At 59.0% G+C, this 23,694-nt stretch overlaps 1 protein-coding gene across 3 annotated transcripts in view; it reads right to left on the bottom strand.

The window, feature by feature from the left end:
* Nucleotides 1–23,694, bottom strand: part of DOCK1 (dedicator of cytokinesis 1) — a 341,306-nt gene that overhangs the window by 244,625 nt on the left and 72,987 nt on the right. For all 3 annotated transcript variants that reach the window (XM_028512883.2, XM_036027442.1, XM_036027443.1), the window contains exons 17-23: nucleotides 23,344–23,447; nucleotides 22,793–22,976; nucleotides 19,014–19,111; nucleotides 17,422–17,511; nucleotides 16,981–17,081; nucleotides 12,024–12,158; nucleotides 4,105–4,213 (exon numbers count right to left, since the gene is read on the bottom strand). In XM_028512883.2, coding sequence (XP_028368684.1) covers nucleotides 4,105–4,213; nucleotides 12,024–12,158; nucleotides 16,981–17,081; nucleotides 17,422–17,511; nucleotides 19,014–19,111; nucleotides 22,793–22,976; nucleotides 23,344–23,447 — 821 coding nt within the window. The remainder of the gene's footprint in view (nucleotides 1–4,104; nucleotides 4,214–12,023; nucleotides 12,159–16,980; nucleotides 17,082–17,421; nucleotides 17,512–19,013; nucleotides 19,112–22,792; nucleotides 22,977–23,343; nucleotides 23,448–23,694) is intronic.

Below are 23,694 nucleotides of genomic sequence, written 5' to 3'. Positions count from 1 at the left end.
GAACCCAGGACGGCCTGCGGCAGGTGCGTGCATAAATACCCGTCCACAAGGGGATGCCCGTGAGCCTTCGCGGGTCTCACTCGGCTGCGCCCTGTTCGCCCCAGAAGACCCTGGTTGGCTGGCCAGGCTGTTGGTGGCCCTCAGACACCCCCCATCTTCCCCAGACCCCTCTCGGGAGGGGCTCCTCGGGCAGCTGCAATCTGATGACCCCAGAGAAAAGCCGCGGGACGTGGGCATGAATGTGGCCATCAACAACTCGGCCACTAAAACGCAGACTTCACGGGGTGGTGTTTTCTGCCCGTGCCTTCAGAAAGCTTTCTCGTCATTACTGTTAACAGACCCCGCGGCGCGCTGGGAGGATCACAGGAGATTACCGGCATCAAAGGCTTTGAGGCCTGAGAGGGCGGCGCAGCCACCGGGGATTAGGGTTACGTCCGGCTCCACCGCCATCTGGACAGAAGCCGCCGGCCGGCCAGCGCTCCCCAATCTCTCGGGAAGCTTCCACCGTGTTACGTAACCGCGCCTCCCACCAGCGGCCGCCAGCCCACGGCGGCGCTAAGGACACTCCGGACAAGGGGCAGAAACTGGACGTGGTCCGAAGGTTGTAAGAGAAGGTCGTGAGGTTAGAAGTGGCGGGGGATACACGTGGTGAGAACGCCCCGAGTGGGTGACAAGCCCCCAGGGAGGACGGATGCGCCAGCTGCACAGGGACAGGCCTCCTGCGGCGGCGGGGAGGCGGAGGTTCTCACGGGGGTCCCTGTCTCCGGAGACGCCGCCCCCGCGTCTGCCTCCCGCCCAGCTCTGCCCATTTCTGAGGGCGTCTCCGTCACACGGCTGCTTCGACCGAAGACCGTGAGGTGGTTGTGGCCCCTTCCTCCCCCCGGCCTCCCCCCCACATCAGACCCACCCCCACAGCCTGTGAGTCACGCCAGCCAGTCCCCGTCTCCCCGGAACCCGTCGCCGACAGAATCAGCGGTGAGGGGACTTGTGCCTGGAAGAAGCCACTGAGCAGGTGGCCTTTGTCCCAGCACTCCCAGGGGACTGTCACCCCTTCCGAGCTTGGTGTGCTCCCTTCGCTTCCTGAAGTCTGGCCCCCCCTCTCCTCTCCGTGTTAGCGGAAGAACTCTCCAGAAGGACTGGCTGGCTGCTGATTCTCGCCCAAGCTGCCAGCCCGCTCGGCTGTCAGATGCTCTGGCTGGACGAGCCCTCCCCCGCACAGATGCCACGGCCTGGAAGGCCGCCATCCCCGCCACCTCACCCTCGCCCGCTCGGGGGAGGAGAGGCCGGCCGGCACAGCCCCAGCCGGTGTCAAAGTCACCCCGGGGTCAGTGAGCACATGGACAGCGCCCCCAGCTGTCCGGGAAAGAGGGGAAAGACGGGGAGTGAAGACAGTCCTGGGCTGCTCGCCCTCGTGGCTCCGGTGCCACCCGGTCTCTCCAGACTGCGTGCTGGTGGGCGGAGGCCCCACACCCCTCGGGGCTGGCCTCTCCATGCCCCGGCGGTCTGGGCTGAAGGTGGAGGGGGGGCTCCGCAGGGCTCTCGTCACCGGGCCTGACCCGGCCGCTGGCCCCAGGCCAGGAGAAGCCGAGGTGATGTGCGCAGAGAGACGGCTCCCGCAGGGGGGCTGGCTCCCAGCCGCACGAGGCGGCAGCCGCGTCCCCGAGTCCCACTCGGCGCAGAGCAGAACAGCATCGCAGACGGAACCAGGGCTCTTGGCCCCAAGGCCGGGCGGTCGCATGGAGCACAACACCCAGAGGGCATCCCTGGTCCCGGGGGTGCTCACGGCCCCGGCCATGACCCCCACGGCACGTCAGAGCTCCTGCCAACCGACCAGGCAGCTGCACGAGGGCCCGCTGCCCAGAGAGGGCTCAGCCGAGGGGGCTCTTGGGAACAAAGACGAGACACGGTCTCGGTGCCCAGAAACCGGAAACACGCTCAACGGGGTGCGGTAACGGCCACGAGGTAGTAGGTGGCCTTACGGACCACGTTCCGGAAAATGGGAAGGGACGCAGAGACACATGCACGCAGAGAACAAAAGTTGCTGAAGTGCACTGGGGTGAGCACCCATCCATCTCCACGCACATACACCGGCACCCACTCACCACGCACCTGTACGTCACACGAGCGTGCGCACACACACACGCGCACACACACACACGGGAGACAGCCCGGAGCAGCACGAGCAGACGCTTCCACAGACAAAACGCAACCTCTGTGGGGGCGGGGGGATGACAAGAAATCCTTCTGTTTCTCAATTAGACTTCGGGACTTCCACTTTTCTGACAGGACCCCCATTACGTGAAGAACCGAGGGCAGGTGCACAGTGAGCGCCCACTGCCTCTGGGGGCCCTGACGAGACTGCACGGCCCTGGGGCCCCGAAGGCGGCCGGGACACGGCGGGGGTGGCGGGCCCGGGGGGGCAGGGGCGCCACCGAGAGGGAGCCCGCCGTCCAGTCGGAAGGCACCTGCGACGCCCGGTTCCCTCCCCTGCAAGGCAATCCTTGTACAATTTCAGGCCCTTATTTGGCATTGTCCCTAACACATTACCCTGAGGACAAAAATAAAAGAATTCTAGACTTACAGACCTGGGAGGGGCAGTGTCCCAGATGGCAGCTTAGAAAGAGTCAAAAAGCAACGAAAACCGGTGAGGTAGAATTTGGGATACGATTTAAGGCGAATAAGTATAATATCATTTCGAGTCAGGATATTATTTTTATGGAAATAAAAGTCACCCTTCTCAGCGGGCAACCCTCGGCCGGCGGCTGCATCTTTGTGAGCACAGCACAGCTCGTTCCCAACACAGGCCCTTCCGGCGACGATGGGACAGGAGTGGCACCACCAGACAGGGAGACTGGGAGCGACAGGAAGGCCAGCACCCCAGGGACACCCCCAGGAGGCAGCCAAACCCTCGCCATCCGGGTGCTGAGCCCAGTGGCAGGGCTGGGGGGCGGGGTCCTTGAGTCCAACCCCGCTTCTCCCCGGTCCGATCCACTGGGCCGCGGGGACGACCCCTGAGTGCCGGGGGCCCAGAGCTTACGGGCCGGCGGACGGACGCGGGAGAGGAAGGACACTCGCCTGCCCCACAGGGCTGGAGCAGTGGGCAAGAACCCTAAGGCGTGTCAAAGAGCCGTGTTTCTCAAACGTGGGCCGAGGCTCGGTCACGGTCAGGAAGTGTCTGTCCACCAGTAGTTTTTAGTGGCATACAGTCGTTCGGAATAGACCGAAAGATGTTTAGAAGAGAACAAAAAATGCCAAGTGCATCACACGGGACAGAGGTGAGAATGTACACAACACGCACACACATGCGATTCACGCGATTCACGTTCAGTTGCGCCAGCTCCCGGTCCCAGCGAGCAGGAGCCGCACCTGCGCACCCCTGCTCCAGAGAGGGGTCAGCTCTCGGGCCGGGCAAGCGCTGTCCCACAACATTTGTAAGACGACGGGGCGTTTTCCGAAACGACAGCCTGAAAGAACACTGAAGGGGGAGGTAGGAGCAGAGGCGGCTGCCGGGAGACACGGGGGCACGTGACAGGTTGTCCCGTGGAGGACCCCGCTCCTTGGAGGGGGTCGGCCCGCAGCAAGGGCGGTGTGCCGGCACGGCCACGCCTGGAGGGAGGCCCTGAAGAATGCTCAGGCCCCGGGAGACTTCAGGCATCCTCTCCCCTGGGGCAGCAGGGTGGGAACAGGCCATCCCAGGGGGCGAGGAGAGTGGGAACAGGGGAGCGCAGACACCCCACTGTCCTGCGCAGGTGGAAGGTGCCCCGGAGGACGAAGACGGGACACCGTGTGCTGGGCTGCACCGGAGGCCTGGCAGAGGCTGCTGGGGCACCGCTGCCCCGATGCTGGGCAACCCGACCGCGCCAGTCCCCCCGGCTTCCCCGCGGGCACAGAGAGCGAGGTCAGAACCTCTGGGCCGAGCGGCAAAGGCACAGCCACACCGGGTTCCAGAGCCCTGCAGAGGGCGGACAGCGCCCTGCCCCGCACAGGCCAGGCTCTCCACAGAGCCGATCTGCGGCCCGCCGCCCAGGTGAGGGCGGCGCAGGGTGCCCGGAGCCCTGCGCCACCTGCGGCCCTGGGCGCAGCCGGGGCGCGAGGAGGGCCTACCTTCACCCGGACGGTCTGGTCCGACAGGCTGCTCATCATGGTGCTGATGGAGCGGAACAGCTGCAGGAGCGACTCCCGGAAGTCGGCCTCGCCCTTGTTCTCGTAGAGCCTGCGGAGGACAGAGCGCGCTGGGGGCCGGCCGCCGCAGGGGCGCACGCGGCAGTGCCCGGCCCCCTCCGCCACGGCCCCCCACACCCCCAAGAGGTGCCTTCGGGTGGCAGGATAGACTGTGAACAGCTTCAAGGGTCTCTGAAACTCGGGTGGGGGGTGGGGCTTAGAAATCACCTTGCTCTGCCCCCCACCGCCCCACAGAGACAGGCCACCGCCTCAGAGAAGCTGAGGTTTTCATCCCACTAGGGTTTGGTTTTCTCACTGTAACGTAGTGCATTTTGTAAGTCAGCAACACGGGGAAAGGGAGGGAAGGAAGGGAAAGGAAAGGAAGGCAAAGAGGGAGGAAGGGTGGAGAAAGTCAGCTGTGATTCGACCCCACACGCATGGCATCACTGACATGCTGGTGTGTTTCCCGACGGTGTCTGAAACCCACGGTGTCACGTGATTTGATGCTGAGTCACAAAGACACTGAATCACCCAAATGTAACACAATCTTATAACCATTTGAAAATGATATCGCAAGTTCAAAACTACTGTAGAAATGATACTATACAAACTTGTTCGCCACAGAATCGGTGCTGATGGGAAAACTTTTAAGAGGTGGACCGTGTTCCACACCTGGGTAATGAGGAGGTAGCGCGTCAGACGCATGGATGCAAAGACACATTGCTAATTGTAAGTAAGTTTCAGCTATGAATTATTCATTAATAATGAATAATGAATAGCTACTCAAGCTACTCAGCTACTTCAAGTTGCTGTGTTACTAAGAGGCAACGCATTTGCATTTTAAAATCTTGCAACTCAGGTGCTTTATTAATATAGACTAGTTTCCTGCCCAATTAAAAGTATACCATACCTGAAAACTTATGTACAAAGGAAAATCTTGTAAACTAAGAGATAATTAATTACCCTAGAGGTGATTTTTTATTTAAATCACTTCCACTACGAAGCAACAAACTCTGTCTAAATTGGGGAATTGCAATGTTGTGTATGTTTTGCAAAGGGTTTTCAAAAAGGGGTTGGCGTCGGTGGAGTCGAAACGAAAACTTCCATAAAGCAGAGTGGAGTCCTCATCTGTCTCCAGGGATAATGACCGGTGTTTGGAAAGGGCAGAGAGAGGGCCCAGGCCACACTGCAGACTCCGTCCGTGCTGGTAACCCTGGAGAACCAGAGGCCAACTAACACAGGCGGAGGCCCGCCAGGGCGGCCCGCAGCCCGGACGCAGCGCAGCCTCTGCAGAGGAAGGGGGTCGCCCCTGTTCTCTGCCTACGAGGGGAAGGACGAGCCACCTAAAGCAGGGCGCGTCACCTGGAGCTTTGTACACACACACACACACGCATGCGGTCCTGCACTCGAGCAAAAATCACTGAGCACAGCACGAGACCGAACCAATGGCCCCATCTGATAGGGGCTTAAGACTTGGGAAAATTTAGCTTAAGGTACATAGTCATAAATCTAGCAAGTAATGTGTACGTTAAGTTTTTGTTTCAGTAACTACAGATAAGGCCCATCCTGGCCCCTGAGAATAAGCAGCTGACCTCCTGGGGCACTGGCTGGAGATTACCTTGCCTGGAGACATCTGTACCAGGAAGAAGCAGGCGACTACCCTCCCCCTTGGAGACAGCTGTTGAATTCCAAAGGCTTTCACTGACACCTTGTTTGCCCTCCCCCAACCCCCTTATAAAAGATCTGGCCGGGAAAGAAAGAGCAAGATGGTTTGTTAGGGTATGAACCCACCATCTTTTCGGATCGCCGGCCATCTGAATAAAGCGCCTATAAAAGATTCAATCACTGTCACTGCTTATTGGGTTTGGTAGTGACAGGCAGCCCGAACGCCGGTGTCTTCCAGTTACACATCGAAGAAGAAAAGAAGCCGACAGAAACAGACCCACAGGTGATCGAGACACTGCCGTTAGCTGACTAGAATGCCAAGTAAATATAATTATTATATTATTTTAAAACAAAGAGGAAAAGGCAGAGAAAGGGAAAGATGGGAATGTGGAAATATAGAGCGATGGAGAGAACAGATGATTAGATGGAAAATTTTAGTAGAGGAAAAAATCAAACGAAAATTCTAAAACTATAAGCCACAATATCTAAAATTCAGAATGCATTATACAGGTTGCATTTAGATTAGACAGAGCAAAAGATGGAATTGATGAAACGGAAGCCAATCAACAGGAAAAGAAACAAACCCTGAGATGGAGAACGCAGGTGTCAGGGGTACGTAGGGTACAGGGTCGAAAATACACATAATTGCATCTCAGATGAAAGCGAGAGATGCGATGGAGCAAATGTGACACTAGAATGGATAACGGCCGTGAGTTTTCCAGTGTTAGTAAGAGACATCCATCCACAATTCGAGAAGCTCTGAAAACCCCTCAGAGTGAGGCAGGCTCCTAAGAAACCGGGAGACACCCGGCTGGTGGAAAAAGGAAGCTGAGACAGCTGGCCGAGCCAAAGGGCAGAACCACCGAGCCACTAACAGCCAGCTGACCGGGACTCCCCGACCAAAGACACCTAAGGGCAAGTGCTTCCGACTGCCTTGGTCCGACTGCCTTAGTCAGGGAGACCGGAACAAAACAAACAAGCAAAAATTCCAGCGAAAGTAACAATCTAGGAAGTGACACTAACCAGAGGCCCGCCCCAGAGCGCATTAGACCAACATTAGACCAACGATACCAAGAAACCTGACACCACAGGTAGGAGGGGCCTGGGACCAACTCTGTGACACTTCAGGAAGGGACCACCTTTAGAAACTCAACCCTCCCAGCCAGAAGGCAGAGCCAAAAGTTGGGGCCACGAAGCTTGGCGACAACTGCCCCCCCCCCACCCCCCGGAAAACACATCAAGTCCCAAGAATGAACCAACCACGCCCACAGGGACGTGTTCTTCCCACTTCTTCACAGCGGCCCCCCAGCTCCTTCTTTCTCTCCCCCTGAGTAACACTCGCTGTGTGCTCGCGCCAATGTGCCCTGGAAATCTCGCCCGGGCAGATCAAGAACCTGGAGGTCACCTGACACCGGAGAGGTCCGGGACCACGGGGCGCAGGGCCGGCCCCGGTGTGGAAGCGGTCTGGTGACAGTCGGATAAATAAAAAAGCAAAGTATTCCTATGTGATCCACAGTAACACTGCCAACCTCCTAGCCACAGAAAATGAGCGAAACTGCAGAAGCAGCTACAGAAAAAGGAAAACACCAGTCCTTTCTACGGTGCAATGCTGAGTGTGAGAGCAGACTTCTCGCCAGAAATTACAGAATGCAAAGGGGGTGGAATCATATCTGGCGAAGAAAAGGACTGCCCCTCCGGCATTCCACCGGAAGTGGAAATACCCTCCGGACACGAAGGTGGAATGAATGATGCAAGGCCCCTTTCTGCAACGAAAGGGGGGTGTTCCCGGGCTCCCCTCCTGGTTTCACCAGATAGGGCAGAGAGGCCCTCCACCGGCCCCCAGGGAGGGGGGAGGAGGAGGAGGAGGAAGCCAGAGGCGGTCCACGCACACACACAGACGAATAAACCCCAGTCATGTTGTAAGTATTCGTTAACAAGGAAGGACAAGATCTTTATCTACAACCCGCATCTTAGTTTCGTTACCCGGGGAAATAACGGCAAGATGACAGGCCCTGCGGCAGCTTACTCATGATCAATAACTAATTATGCACAACGCCGACGCCAGACAAGCGGCAAAGCCTCCACAGAGCATGGAGACGCAGAGGGGAACACAGCGGTGACGAGCTCTGGCAATCTCACTCCGAAGGTCTGATCAGATGCGTGCGTCTGCCGGCTTTCCAGTGAGTGTGATCCGCCCACGCACAAGGCACAGGCGAACAAAAACCACCAGAAGAGCGCCCCCACCCCCCACCCCACTGCTGTCAGGAATCTGTCCGGGGTTCCCCGGGAGCCCGGCGTCTTTGGGCCAGAGCTTTCAATCTGCTGTTCCCACTTCAAAACAAAATGCCCTTCCTGAGCAAGACCACAGGCGTGGTGTGACAGCCAGCAGATAACAATGCCAGGCTTCAGTGTCCTCACCTCCCGAGTTCCACCTCTTTGTTCTCCAGAAGACTAATTACGACCGTCAATTACCCTGGAGTTCTACAGAGCTGCTACATTCCCTGAAAAGACAGCAGACCATTTTGGAAGAAGAAAAAGGGGAAAAAAGAGCTCCGAAGCGGACTCCAACGGCCAGAAGAAAAACGCGCCTGTCAATTCCAGCTGTGAGCACAGCTGCTCCCTCCCGGGGTACGGGATGTGCTGCGGCCCAGAAGAGGGGAGCCGGGGACCCGTCCTTCCCCCACCGCTGAGGACAGCACACTGGGGCCTCCTCGTCAGGCGCCAGACGGGTGGACATCTGTGAAGGGCACAGGGCCACTTTCCCTCGGGGCAGCCGAGACTAAACAGGAGTCTCCTTCCACCCAGAGCAAACGTCCTTGCTGTCCCGACGCAGGGCCCCTGAATGTGGGGCGGGGGAGCAGGGGAGCGGGGCGCCGGCCGGAGAGAACAGGACGTGACGGACGTCTGTGGCCCTGTCCTCCGTGACTTTAGGGCCATGGTTTCCCGACCACAGGATCCCTGAGACTCTAAACCTCCGCTCTGCAGGCTCAGACTGCAGGTTCCCACGTGAGGAGCAGCACCCTCTCCTCGCAGCGTGGCTACGGCTGTGTCCTGTGAGCTGACCGCACTGCCACGGCTGCTTCTCGTTCTGACCGCTTTATCCCTTTTGTCTTCTGGGAGGAAGGGACACCGTCCATTTGGGGTCGGGCCTGCCTCCTGCCGGGGCCCCTCCAGGACAGCGGCTGGCACCAGGGCCACAGCCGGGGCCAGCGGCCTGCTGCCAGGCCCGAGAACAGAGGCGGTCCTCAGGAGGCCAGACGCAGGGCCCCTCCGGGGTCCCAGACGAAGGTGTGCTGGGCACCTCCCTCCCACAGGTCACTCCGGGCTCTGGGCTCCAGAGACATAAAGCCAAGACACTGCGGCCAGGAGTCTCCGGGACTGACTCTGACTCCCGAGCTAACAGGACAGGGAAGACTCTGAGAAGCCCGAGGAAGGAGGGGGTAGCAACCCCAACCCCAACCACGTCAGGGACGCTGTAAGCTGTCCGGCAACAGGAATTCCGGGTGAGAAGAATGAAGGAGGGTGTGCCAATTGCCTATCCGGCATCTTTTACTGCCGCACACACTCGCTGCTTTACTTAAGGAACTCTGACTCCGTGGAAAGCATCTGTGAGCCCGTCTAAAAATCCCTTCCGAAGCCCTCCACAGCCGGGGCGCGCCCGTGACGCCCTTCTGGGTGACGGGAGAGCACGTGACTCTCCGCAGGGACCGGGGAGAGCGCTTTAAAGGAAGAGAGGCTGGGAGAGCCCTTCCCCCTCCCCCTGGCCCTCTCCGCTGCCAGGAACGCAGTCCTGATGCCAGGAGGGGCAGGAGCCCCCTCGGGGCCATGAGGGAGAAGAAGGACCCTCAGGAATGGGGGCGGGAAGATAAAAGGGGCCGAGGCCATGGGGAAAGTGCAGGGCAAGGGCGAGAGCTCCAGACTCGTCCTCCAGGAAGGAAGGAAGGAAAACAGGAAGGAAAACCTCGTCTGATAAAGGTTCTAGGCTTTCCTGAGACATGCGGCCAGCCATATCCCTAACCACTCTGCAGTCAGACTCGAGAACTTTCATCCTATCTCTAAGGCCATCCGCACGCTGAGACGGAAGGAGAGGGAGGAGACGGATATTATCTGCTCCCAGTCCACTCGGGGGCCGTCTTTCCCCAGCGGCGCTGTTTAGTGTGAGCTTGCGGCATTCACTGCGCCAGCAGGAACGCGCTCCGGCCCGCGCACGCTTCTTGCATGCTGACCTCTGAGTGAGAGGGAGCGTGGGTAGCGAGCTAAGAAAGGGGACCCGCGTCAGCCCGCCCCGATTCAAGGTCACACTGATCACAAACTGTCCAGGATCATTTCTTCAAAGGAAACAAGGCCAAATCAGTCACGTGTCACCTGACCGTTCCAGTCTTTCAAGTTATCCTCGCACCCGAGTGTAGCTTTTGGTTTAGTGCAATTAAAGATTTAAAATGAGTGGGGCAACTGCTCCGGCTGGTGTGGCTCAGTGGATTGAGCGCCGGCCTACGAACCAAAGGGTCGCCGGTTTGATTCCCAGTCAGGGCACATGCCTGGGTTGCAGGCCAGGTCCCCAGTAGGGGGCGCACAAGAGGCAACCACACAGAGCTGTTTCTCTCCATCTCTTTTCCCCTCCCTTCCTCTTTCTAAAAATAAGTAAATGAAATCTTAAAAAAAATTACTAGGGAAGCATGCACTACCAAGGCTGAAGGTGGCAAGTTCATTTCAACAGAACTAATTTTACTGAAGAAAATAAAATACAGGAAAATAAAACCTTTCACATCTGAGAGTGACGAAGTCAATGGCTCTGACCCTTAAGGAAAGAGAAGGCTTCCATCCAAATCAAGGTTCGTTCCTACCCGTAGTAAACAAAATAATAGCGCGTCTTTGACACTCCAGCCAAGGATCAGAGCCCAGCGCCCTCAGACCCTGAGCCTCCGTCCGTAAAAGCGCGGTGTCACGACTGCTGCTGTCATCACGAGAACTCCGGCGGAACAAGAGCAGTGGACCCTCTGACCAGCGACACGGGGACTGAAGTCACTGATCGGCAGCCACACCCCCGTGTGTGACGGCACAGCTCCACGCAGGCCAACGACGGGTTCCCCTGGCTGTCTGGGAGCCGGGGCGTGCACTGGATTGGATTCTGAACACCTCCGCCTCCCCCGGGCCCTTCTGGAGAAGGCTGCCCCAGGAGAACGAAGACCCCGTGCTGGGAACAGAAGGAGGTGCCCACTGGCTCAAGCCCGTTCCCCAGCTTTCGCTGAGGCTTCCGGAGCGCCAGGCTGGTACAAGGTGACACGGCTGTCTGATTCCAAGGGACGTGGTCCACGGACTCTGTCTCTCTCTGTGTTCAGAGCTCCCTACGGAAGTGTGGGCCTTGCAGAACCGACACGCACTGGTGTTGCTCCCGCACGTCACCCAACGCAGCGTCCTCCGAAGGCTACGAGCGGGCGCGCCAGCGCCAGCGCCCCAGCTCTGGGTCCGCCTCCTCCCCACGCCACTGCATTCGCAGCTCACTGCCGCGGGCCAGTGGCAAGTGCTTTTCACTGTGGCACACCTCCTGGTCTACAGACGGACACACATGTCGACGCTCGCTACCACAGCGCAGTCCTAAACGCACCAGCTCAGTTTATAAAGTTCCAAACCCATTCCCAAAGCCATCCAGGCGGCACGTAAAGCGCCCCTGAACTAAAGCCACCGAGCGTCCACCCAGCCTGACACCCTCCTGTGTGGGAACGTGTCTCTGGAAATGACACCGCAGTGGACAGAAGGACAGGGAGGGAGGAAGGACAGGGAGGAAGCCTGCCATCTGCCCGGGCGAGGCCATTTGACTGACGTGGGTGGCTTTCCCCCGGGGTGGCTGGCTTGTTCCCATTTGTGCGTCCTTCTGGCGCCACCTGACACATAGAGGCCCACGGGAAAGGACCCCAGAAGCCCCGGACACACCGGGCTCTGCCTCTGAAGCACTGGACAGCCTTCTGGTGGACAGTGTGGACACCTGCTGACCCGGGACCGGGGCTGGCTCCCCCGTGGGCAGCCCCAGCCCGGCACAGCTGTCTGCCGCCACCCTGGCGCCCGAGAAACCGAGGGGAGGAAGGAGAAGGAGGAGAGGGAGAGAAGGAGGAAGGGGAAGAGGAAGCGGGCAGGAGAAGGGAGGGAAAGGCCGTGAGGGGCTTCCGGAGAGCCCCCAGGGCGCCGGCCGCGGCACCTACTGGTTGAAGAGCACGCGGGAGCGCACGATGAACTTGAAGACGTACTCCAGGGCCTTCATGGCCTTGTACAGCTGCTCGCCGACGCCCGGCTTCTCGGCGCTGTCCACGTAGTTCCGCAGCACCTTCGTCAGCTTCCTGGTCACAGCGGAAACAGAACGGCTCGGTCAGGGACGCGGACCAGGGCCAGGACACCGACGCCTCGGGGCTGCGCCGGGACAGAAACACGCCGGGGGCCACGGTTCTGCGGGCTCCGCGGGTCAGTGCCTGCACGTGTGCGGAGCGCAGTCCCGAGGAGGGAAAGGGGCCCACGAAACAGCTCTCGGAAGACTGCAAAGGCCGCAGCTGACGGGCACTCCGAGCTTCAGACGTCTTTCCCAGCTCTGACATGTGTCGTGTAATCGAGTGGCTTACACATGAGGACCCCGGGTTTGGAGAGGGACACCAGCTCCCCCGGGTAAAATGAAAAGATCACAGGATTTCCTTTATAGCCCAAGACAGGCACAGAAGTAAATCTTTTTAGACATTAGACTGAAAATGGTCTGGAACTAGACAATGTTCTCCACACACCGAGTGTACTCCGTGCGAAGAGTGTGCAGGGAACGGTGCGCTCGAAGATGCTGAAATGTTGCGTTTTTGTGTTACGTGGATCTCACCGGAACTCGAAGAAGGCATTAATGAAGACACGAAACAGTGGGTGGGACTGGGAACCCGTTCCCAACCTCTCCTTTGTTTTCTAAAACGAGGCTACTCACACTCAAAATTAAAATTTACCACCAGTTTTTCAAGTAGGAAACACTCTTGATTCCTTAATGAGCTAAGAATCTCCATATAGAAGACTGTAAACAATACATGAGAACAACAGGGTACCACATGAAAAGTTCTATAATGTTTACATTTTCTAATAGGATTGACTAAATCTTACGTTGCACAAGTGCATTGATTACACGTCTCTCAAAACCTCTATCTTTATAAACTGTCATCTAAAAACAAGTAATGCACTAACATGAGAACATTTAAAGCCTTTTACCATGAAAATAAGTGTCTGGCTTATAATATACCAAAATTGGTGACAATTATTTTTAAATTTTCCATATCATTACATAAGTAATTAGAAACAGTTGGCACAGATAAAGCACGTATTGAAAGCCTGATTTTAATTCACAGCTTCGCACGTTAGAGTAAGTGCCTCTTTCATAAGTCAATTTTTTTTTAAAAAAATCCCTGGTACAAATAAAAGAAAAAGCACTAAAGTTTTTCTATTTTTCTGTAACTCAAATACCCAGAAAGTCCAAGTATTAGTCAATTTGCTCAAAGCGTCAGAGTAGATGAAAAGGTTAATTAAAAACAAACAAAAACACAGAGTCCGAGAGCATGTCCAGGCATATCACAGAAGAAGACTGGAATCACAAAAACATCCACCCCGTTATAAATGAGTGCATGCAAATTCAGGCAACCAAGAGTCGACAGCGTGCCGACTCTCCTAGGGTACACAGGACAGACTGAAGGTCAGGTGGCCAGGCAGGACGTGGAGAAGCCGGAACTCGGCCGGTGGGACGGCCACTCCGCATTCCGGCCGACAGACGGGCCCTGCCTGCCACCATTAGCGATGCTCAGACCCTCCCACGGCAGCAGCGGCACCTGTGCACCTCACGCTGCAGGAACAAGGACAGGTACTGAAGGGGTCCACTGCAGCCCCGCCTACGGCGGTAGATCCGAACACCTACGCCGTGCCAGCGTCCGCCTGTGAGGCAGGTCAAACAGAGCGCGTGCCGTCCTTCCAACGCCGTGCTGCACGGCAGTTAAACACCAAACCCGGGGCCGGGGCGCAGGGGGGACGCCACAGCACCGCCAACATGGGAAAGTGGCCAGTCACGGGGTTCCTTTCTCTTCCAAGAGCACAGCGGTTCCAGACCAGCAGCTGTGGGGGGTGAGGGGGTCCCCACTACAGCCCTCTCTCGCCACCTGTCGCCCTCCTGTCCGCCCTATCGGTCCACACTGACACCTGGCCGTGCCGACCACACCGTCCCGGCTCCTGCTGCTGCACGGCAGGCCTCGAAGTCAGACTCGTCTTCTGAGACGGTCTCTGGGCTCCTCTGGACGTTGTGCGTTTCTGCGTCAGGGTTTCAAACAGGCTGGTCCGTTGTCCTCACAAAGCACGCTTGGGTTTCGACTGGGGTTACACTAAACTCTGGGGGACTTGGAGGAAAACACACACTTAGGCAACAGTTCACCTAATTATTTAGTTCTTTTAACATTTCTCTCAGCAACGCTTTGTAATTTTGGGGGGAGAAGTCTGAACTCTCATTGACCACATTTATTAAAGACTTCTTTATAGTATGTAAATTGCATTGTGCTTCCAGTCTCGTGTCCCAGCTGTGCGTGTGTGCAGCTGAGCTTTCTGCATCGGCTCTGGATCTACCAGTCCTAGCAGCTCTCTGTGGGGGAGGGGACTTTTTAAAAGTGGGTCCCTGGGGGACTTGTGTGCACACAATCACATGGTGTGAAGATAGAGACAGCTCTCCCTCTCTCTTTCCGGCTGCTACACATCTAATTATTTCCCTGCCTTGCCGCTGTACTCCAGCTCACTGGTCACCAGGGGTGGAGAGGACGGACACCCTCGTGTTCGCGTGACAGGCGAGTGGCCCTTCCTCTTCGGCGTCCCCGGCCACACTGCAGGCAGGTGTGCCCCTCTGCTCCCCGTTTGCTGAGACGGTTCAACATAAACGGGTGTCAAACTGGGTTGAAGACTTTTTCTACATTTTGGAGATTGAATAATAAAAGCAAAAAGCCACTCAAGCGGGGGTGGCCCAGTAGAACCTCCGGTGGCAATGGGCACCTCCTGCGTCTCGGGGGTCCGGGGCAGAGGGAGCACCAGTCACGTGGGAGGGAGGCCCGAACCAGCCCCAGGGACAGGAGCTCACTGGCCAGCAAGCAGCCTGTGGGGGCCAGAGGAACGGTCCCCATGCAGATGGCACCCTCCCTGCCCAGCCCTGGCCGCCCAGATGGGGCCCCAGCTCCTGTGGACGACCCACACACAGGGGCTCCATGAGGATTAGGCCCACTGCCTACGGCCACCTTCCGTCGATCTCGTCGCCGCTGAAAGAGTGACCGCACTTGCTGCTTCTCCCGCCCAGGAACTGGCACCGGCCGCCCCGGCTCTCACTGGGGACCCCGACTGCGGCGCGGCTGCTGGCCCGCTGTGCTGAGTCTCAGGGATTACTACGTCTCTCCTCCGAGAGGGGCCACTGGGCCGCGGTTCGGTGAAAAAGCGGTGAAATGGCGAACATGACACATACAGAGATGCTGGCACATCCCAGGGCAGCTGCCGGGACCTCAGTCCCCCTGCCCGGGCTGTGTCCGGGCTGCCAGAGGAAGACGGGGACACGGACCCCTCTCCCCGACGTCTGTGAGGAGCTATCCGAGGTGCAGGCAAACAGGGCACCCCCGCTGACGGAACAAAAGGTTTGCAGCGCAGCTACTGGCACGTAAACACACGGAGCCACCAAAGCCAGCTCCGTGCGCTGGGGACACCATGGCCCCCGGCCCCCTCACGGCCCCTCCAGCGCACAGGAAAGGACCCAGTGCCAGGACTGACCAGGTCAGACCTCTGACCTCGAGCTCACGGCTGCACCCAGGCTTTGACCTAAGGTGGCCAAGGCCCGGCTGGGAGCTGGGACCCAATATAACAGCACTGAAGAGACTCCGCTCTCATGATTCCACAGGAGAGGGTCCTACGGGGATTATGCCGAGTCACTACGTGCTACACCTGAAACTAAAGTAATGCCATTTGTCTACCACACTTCAATTTTTAAAAATGCATTTAAGCCCTGGCTGGTGTAGCTCAGTGGATTGAGCTCGGGCTATGAACCAAAGCGTTGCAGGTTCGATTCCCAGTCAGGGCACATGCCTAGGTTGCAGGCCACAGTCCCCAGCAACCGCACATTGATGTTTCTCTCTCTCTCTCTCTTTCTCTCTCCCTTCCCTCGCTAAAAATAAATAAATAAAATCTTTAAAAAAATGCATTTAAGAGAGAAATGACTTAAATCTCTCTTCTCACCGTAACGCGCACGGCTAAAAGTTTGAATAAATGTCTGTGAACCCCACGGTGAGAGACAGAAGGTGCCTCATCCCAGCAACTCTAATAACAATGAACCCTCACACCTGCCTAGTGCTTTCCACGAGCCAGGAAGCACTGCGAACAGCTGACACGGAACAACTCATTCAGATGCTCAGCACACCTGTCATCGTCCTGCCGGTTTTACCAACGACAAAGGCTGAAGCCGGAGAGCTGAGCACCACAGACCTGCAAGGGGCAGAGCTGCAGTCTAGGCTCAGGCGGTGGGGCCCCAGACTGTGCCACTGGACACTGGGGGAGCAGGCTGTGTGGCCCAGACGCGGCACGCGCCCTGCGGTGTGGACAAGACTCACGGGGTGCCCACAACGTCCGGGGCAGCTGGGTGGGCTGCAAGAATCCAAGTCAGTCACGGCGGGAGCTTTTAGGACAAAAGGGAAGGCATTCTCTAACAGACAAAATGATACACTAAGGAGTAGCATCCTGAACTTTATGGACACGAAACCACCCGTGATTTCTAAACAGGAACACACGCATGTATTTATTCGTTCCCCAGGTGCACGCGGGGAAGCTGCAGGGGGGCGGGCATGGTGCACCCATCTCTCCATTCTGTCCAGCGTGAACTGGAAATCTCACAGACAGACAGGAGACGTGGAGGACAGAAAGAATTCATTCCAGAATGTTAGGATAATTGACAACATACCTCCATGGACAAGATTTTTCAGTTCTGTTAAGATGGAAGCAATAATAAAAATTATCCCAGTATATTCAACGTTTTGAGGAGGGGACTGTATGATCGTGGACAAAAGCATATAAAAAAGAAACTCTTAATAACAAACACACAAAAAGAAAAACTGTGGTTGGAAAACGACCCAGAGAACTTACGTGTAGGCTAAGGTGGCACTGAAGTGTTTCTTAATGTAGGTTTCCAAAACCGGGTTGAAGTGCTGGAACTTCCTGTCAGCGATGAGCCCGATGATGAACACCTGCGACAGCAACCGGCGCTCGCGTTAGCCGGGCAGCGCGGGCGCCCTCGGGAGCTCCGGCGGCATCGTTCCCACACGTGACCCAATGACCCGCAAGGGCTCGGGACCGCCGCTGGTCGGCCGGCTTGCCCCTTCTTGCCCTAGACACCGCGCGCGCCGGCCTAGCTAGGGTGTCGCTGGGAGAGACCTCCCGGCTCCCTGTGTATCTGCTTCGACTGGGTGCACAGGGCAGTACTGGCAGAGCGGCCATGACGGGTCCCCTCGCCCAGCCTCTAAGGTATCCATGCGGAAGGGCATCGGAATGTCTGGCTGGAGGGACAGTGAGGGGGACGGCTCTTACCAGCGCGTCAAACACCAGCGTGTCGAACGTCTCGCTCTCGGAGTTCTCCATCATGATGTTGAACAGGGCGTCCAGGGTGTCCTGGAGGAACTGCAGAGACACGGGCCAGGGCGCGGCGTGAGCCCCGGCACTGGCCTCACGCCCGCCGTGGCCCGGCGTTGCCCGTGTCACCGCCAACTCCGGGGGTCTGCACCGAGTCCCCCAGCGCAGCGGGGCTGGCGGCAGGGGAGGCCCCTCCCGCGGGACCTGCGAGCCCTTTCCTGGTTCTCCTCGGTCCGGTGACAACCGGCTCGACCGCGGGGACTTCTGAACCGCCTCCCACCCTGTTCAGATTGTAAGGTCTTCGCAAGACCCAACCTCTGCCGTCTGCGAGCAGCCCGACGTCCCTGCCAACAGACTGCCCAGGTGCCAAGCCCTGGTGCGTCACGGTCCCCCCAGAGCCCACCCAGCTGGTCCCCCCAGACAAGTGGCAGGATCACAGCACAGAGCACGACAGCCAGGAGTGGCGGCCTTGTCCTCGGCGGGACCCGGGGACATTGAAAATGCCAGTAACGGGGTCCCACGGGGGCGGCAGACACGGACCTGAAGAGACCATTCACAGTGGGGGGTGGGGGGCACTCCGACGGCCGTACAGTGAAATCATTAGGGAAGCGGTGCAACCAGAGTCGTTCATACTGACACAGACCATGCTGCCATTTAATTAAAGCCACCTCACGTAATTAACGTCTACGGAGATAAGCCCGTCTCCTCCTGCAGGCATCTCTAGAGGAGGGGGAGCCCCGGGGCCGAGACAGGCTGCAGGGATCTCGCTCCCAGGATGCCCGGGTGGGGGGCCGGCTTGTCACTCACCGGCCGGGGGGGGGAGGGGGCGCATGCTGAAAACACACGTGTGTTTTCTTGTGTGCAAGCCATCTGGGCGAAAGAGAGACAGCATGACCCTGACCCTGACCCTGACACGGGAGGAAATCTCAGAACCAGCGGCGATCCCAAACCAAGCACGAGACCAGCCTCGCCTGACCGTCCGGTCCTACCGGGATTTGAGGGGACCCCTCACGTCCCCTCCAGGGCCTGCTCTGCGGGAGGCGAAGAGACCCGTGCCAGGGCACGGGCAGGGAAATAGCCCGGACCAGCCTCCCACGCCCCGGTCCCCAGGTCAGCCACCGGGGCTCCAGGGGAGTGAGTAATCATCATGGTCAGGTAATGACCCGAGCGCTCCCCCGTGGGCCCTCCGATTCCCTGGGAACCCCCACGGTGGCCATCTGCAGAGGCCCAGTCGTCCCCTTCCGCGGCAGGGAGAGCCAGGCTGAAGGAGGCCCAGCACCTTCCATCTGCCCCACAGGGAGGTCCCGTGGGAGGAGGAGCCCTACCCAAGGCCTGCCTCCCCCGTGAAGCGGCCCCACCCCACAGTGGGGTCCCAGGAGGGTCCCGTCCACTCCAAGGTTCACGCTGACCCCAAAGGAACTGTCTGCTGAGGGGTCAGAACCAGAATCGCATGCCCCCTCGGGAGGCGGCGGCTGCAGGTAAAACCCCCCACCCCCCACCCCCCACCCCAGGAGGAAAACAAACCGAACCAGGCCCGGGCCCCGAGTCACCTTGACCACCTCCCCGCCGTCCACCTTCATCAGCTGCCGGAGGTTCTGCTGCAGCAGGTTGGTGTTGGACCGCCACTTCAGGAGCCCCAGCAGGTCCACTGAAAGACAAGGGCAGGTCAGTCCCTGGCCGCGGGGCCTCGTCCCCTGTGTGCATGCCGCCCACACAGCCGCTCTGTGAGCTTCTCAACAGAAAACCCACCCTCTTTGGAAATCTTCACCAGCCTCGTGTCCCACCACTTGGAACGCCCCGCCCAGCACCCAGTGGGGCCGAATTCACTGTTTCCACCTCCGTTCACCGTGAAGTTGTTCCCATGTAACAGCCCGCGAGGGTCATTCAGGAGCCTGAGAAATGTGGCTGGCCCGGCCCATCTGCAGGAGGTGCCGGGAGAGGCGACCCATGCACCCACAGGTGCTGTCCTGGCTTCTCCCCAAGTTTCAGGATGAGACTCCGTCATTGCATTTTCTTACATAAAGCAATTTAAAAGAACGGACGCAAATTCAGGTCCTGATGCTGCAGGGGGACGGGGACCCCGGCCCCCGGGGACCACGGCTGTGCAGAGCTCGCTGAGCCCGCCCAGGCCCAGCTGCCCACAGCTGTTTCTTGCGGCTGTGTCCGTTTCCAGCTGAAAGCCGCAGGCAGAATGCACCTGGCCTTCACAGACTACACGTGTGAGGCGGTGCCCAGGGAAGGACTCTAGGGCAGCCAGACGAGCATTAGGGCAGGGAGGCAGACCCCAGCACAACGGGCTCCAGGGAAGATCAAGGGACCCACAGTTTTACTGGAAGTTACTTTACGACCCGTCACGTGCAGAAGCACAACCAGGGAAGGGCGTCCGATGTACTGCTGATGCTCACCGGGAACGCACGCCGGCCGCAGAGGCCGCCCCCCCGGAAAAACCCCGGGACACGCGGAAAGGGCACACGCAGCCTCGGCAAGGGCGGGATTTCAGGGGACACGGCACGCCAAGGGGGACCTAAGGGCACAGGCACCCAGGGGCGCACCTTTGGGGAGCACCGAAACACGTGTACGTGTCTGCTCCTGGGGCCTCGCCCCGAGTGGGGCCGACCGGGCTGCAAAGGGTGAGACACAAAGGGCCCAGCACCCCACACAGTCGTGGGTATGCACAGCACAGGCCTAGGGCCGAGGGCAAGTCACGTCACCTCGGTTTTCCTCTCTGAACAATGGACGCGGTGTACACTCGTGCACGGGGCGGGTGCGAGAACTAAACGGCAGGACGTGCGGAGAGCACTCAGCATAAAGGCTAACGGCAAGCGCCCATCCGAGAGACGACCGGCCGTTGAAAATGTTAGCCACGCACGGTGGAAGTTAACGTGCTTCCGCTTCGAATCGACGGGGGCGTGGTGAGAAAAGCTATGTCCCACCCACACACTCCAGGTCCCCGGGTTCTTGGGGACCTCCCTTCACGAGAGTCACCAGTGTCTTTAACGACAATTAACGACTCGGGTCCCACCCCCGCAAGCGCGCAGCACCGGGGACATGGTGCAAGGGCACACCTGGGCAGGGCAGGGCGTGGCAGAAGGCAGCGCGGAGAGCTGACTCCCGAGGGAGAACCTGGGCACCCATGGTCAACGCCGGCTGGGGAGGCCCCGTCTCGCACACCCGACAGGCCGCCATCCCCACGGGAGGAATCGTGGGCCAGGGTGACATTAGAGCCAAAAGGCATCCCCCCAACTCATAGTGAGCAGCAGCACATCAGAATCTCCTTGTTGCCCAGCAACGGTTGCTGGGAGACTGGGGGCCTCGCCTGGAAGGAGTCCCCAGAAGGGACCGACCCTGGGCCTGCTGAGATTCGAGGGGCCCCCGGGTGAAAGGACTATCCCCCGGGGAGATTTCTGTGGCTTTCACGCCTCGGGAATTTCCCAGTTCACGGTCTTCTTCTGCAGGAATACGTGGGTTCGGAAGGCCTCTGTGGTGGGTCTCCCAACTTCATTGCTATTCAGAACATTGTTTGATGGAGAAGATACACTCAAGTTCCAAATAACAGCTTCCAAACATGCATCTAGAACACGGCTCACTAGGCCCGGCTGGGCAGCTCAGCTGGTTGGAGTGCTGTCCTGATACGCCAACGTTGTGGGTTCGATGCCCCATCAGGGCACAGACGAGAACCGACCAACAAGTGCATAAATAAGTGGAATGGCAGATGGAGGTTTCTCTCTCTGTCCCTCTCTCCCTCTTCCTCTCCCCTTCCCTCTCTCTCTCAACTCAATAAATACAAATTAGGGAAATTAAGAACATGGCCCACATGGATAAGCGGTGGCTCCTCCACAGTGAGGCAGGCCCAGAGCTCCACGGTCAGCGCCTGCGGTGGAGCCGCGGGGCCACACGGAGGGCGGCGCCTCACCGGGCAGGTGCCTCCCCGGGCAGGCGCCGAGGCCCCGAGTTAAGTGAGGTCCTGGGGGCAGCTGTCAGGCCCGTGGATGGTCAGACCGAGTCCAGAGAGTAAGTGACTTTCGACCTGGGGACGTCCTTTCCACAACCCAGTGCCAACCAGCCCTCACCTCGAGGGCTGTGTGCTTGCCGGCACCAAACCGGAAGCTGCCTGCACAGTCTCGGCCCCACGGCACACACACCCCCGGGCAGCCGGGGTGGGCTGTCCCGGGCTCGGGGAGGTGACCGCACGCCCGTGAGCCAGGACAACCCACAGTGTTCCAGGTGGGCTCCAGGTTCCGGGGTAACATGAGAGAGGTGCACCCCGGTGACCTCCATGTGGCCCCTACCCCGCACGGCTCAGGCGCAGGGTGAGGGGTGAGGAGGCACAGCCGGGACAGACTAGTTCCACGGGACACGGACAGGGACGGGGACTGTCTGGAGAGGGCGTGCGCCCCAACACCCGGCCCACCTCCCACAGCCACACGCGGCGGCTTCCAGACGACGGCGTTACTTTTGTCCTGTTAATGTCCACATGGTGACTGTCCCTTGGGCAAATCTGACCCCTCTGCCAGGATTTACGGACAGCCCCAGGGACACAGTTCATGACAGCAGCAGACGCTGCTAATCAAAACCTGGATCGGGAGCTGAGAGGGAAGATTCGGACTTCCAAGCTGACTTTCAAGACCGCACAGAGCGCCCTGCCACGGCTGTCCTGCTGCCGCATCTGGGGGTACGCAGTGTCTCGGTGGGGGACTCGTGCCAGGGGCCTCGGCCTCGTGCAGGCGGTGTGCGCTGAGTAAGAAGGGTCCTGGCCGGTCAGCCACACCACCGGGGAGCCCCAAAGCGGAGGAACGATGGGGAGCGGCCAGGCCCGCCCAGCACAGGGGTGCGGGGGGCCCAGGCACTGCCTGGGGCTGGGCCGAGGCTGCGCTCTCATGCGCCCGTCAGCAAGGGGCACCTTATCCCCCTGCTGGGGGACTAGACCTGGCATCAGAACCAACTATTAAAAATAAAGAAAACTGGTCATTTTCCCAGTGACTAACCAAGGGCACAGGCGAGGTCAACGAGGTTCACGGGAACAAGTTCAAGGTCACTGCCGGGGCCTCGATCTCAACCCCAGGCCCGCAGGCTGACTCCAGACCTTGTGGACTTCACCTCCCTTCCAGGCTAATCTCAGATCACAGTGGGGCTGTGGGCTTCCCGGCCCATGGTGTCTCCCCCTTTCCCAGGCCACCGACGCCCACAGGGACCACCACTACAGAGGAAAGCCGGGGTGACAGGCTGGCCGAGTGCCCGCACCTGCGGGAGCCTCCCTGCTCGGCTGGAAGCAGGAGGGTGGAGCTCGGGGAACAACCCCCGGAGGGACATGCCCCGGCCCCCAGCTCACCGTTCTGGGTGAGCTTCGTGGAGCAGACGAGCGTGGAGATCTGGAAGGAGTCCTTGCTGATGGTGCAGCTGCCTAGGCTCTGCATGCTCCGGCCCGTGGCCGAGTGGCCCTTCTCCTCCAGCTCGGCCTTGGTGGACGGCAGGCTCAGGTAGGTGGCCGCGTCCTCCAGCTTCTTTGCCTCGGCCTGTGAGGGAACGAGGCCTCGGTCAGCGACCCACCCGTCTTCTATCCCTTGCTCCCCTTCATCCTTTTAGCCGTCCCGCCACGTGCTCTTTGTCAGGTAAGCTGTTTATTCTAACCAGGTCTCTGCTTCCTGGGGATTAATGCGTGTTAGCAGAGCGTGGTGTTGCACAACACCTAGTGTGTTACTATTGCACGGCGTCTTCTCACTTTCGGAGCGGCGGAACGGCGGGTGGTGGGACAGGCGCGTTTGCACAGTGCAAGGGCGCCGGACGGCGGCTTTCTCCCCAAGGTGGGGACGTCAGCTCGGGCCGGGGAGCCGGGGAGAGAGGACCCTGCCCCACGCGGCGCCCGCAGCGCAGCCTCCCCACCTTGTAGACGATGAGGTCGTGCTCCCCGTCCCTCAGGGTGGTCCCGTCGTATCTCATCAGCTTCACGAACGCCAGCGCGAATATCTTCTCCGACTTATCTTTGGCTGCAACAGAAACCAGGAGCCACCCTCAGCCGCTGTCGGGGCAACGCCGCGTCAGGAGGCGCTGCGGGGGCCACCGTCACAAAAAAAAACTGACAAAACCGTATCGACAGATGGAAAGGAAATGCAAGTAGAGGGAGAAACAGACCAGGTTCACCAGCAGGAGGAAGGCTCTTTGCACAGTGGGGTCGGCTGCACTCAAATCAGCCTCCAAGTTCAAAGCGAGCCCGTCAGAGCCTCTGCAGAGAGC

The sequence above is a fragment of the Phyllostomus discolor genome, chromosome 5, assembly GCF_004126475.2.
Source record: "Phyllostomus discolor isolate MPI-MPIP mPhyDis1 chromosome 5, mPhyDis1.pri.v3, whole genome shotgun sequence".
Lineage (NCBI taxonomy): Eukaryota > Metazoa > Chordata > Mammalia > Chiroptera > Phyllostomidae > Phyllostomus > Phyllostomus discolor.
Note: the sequence above shows the minus strand (reverse complement) of the source record. Positions and strands in the feature narration are given on the sequence as shown.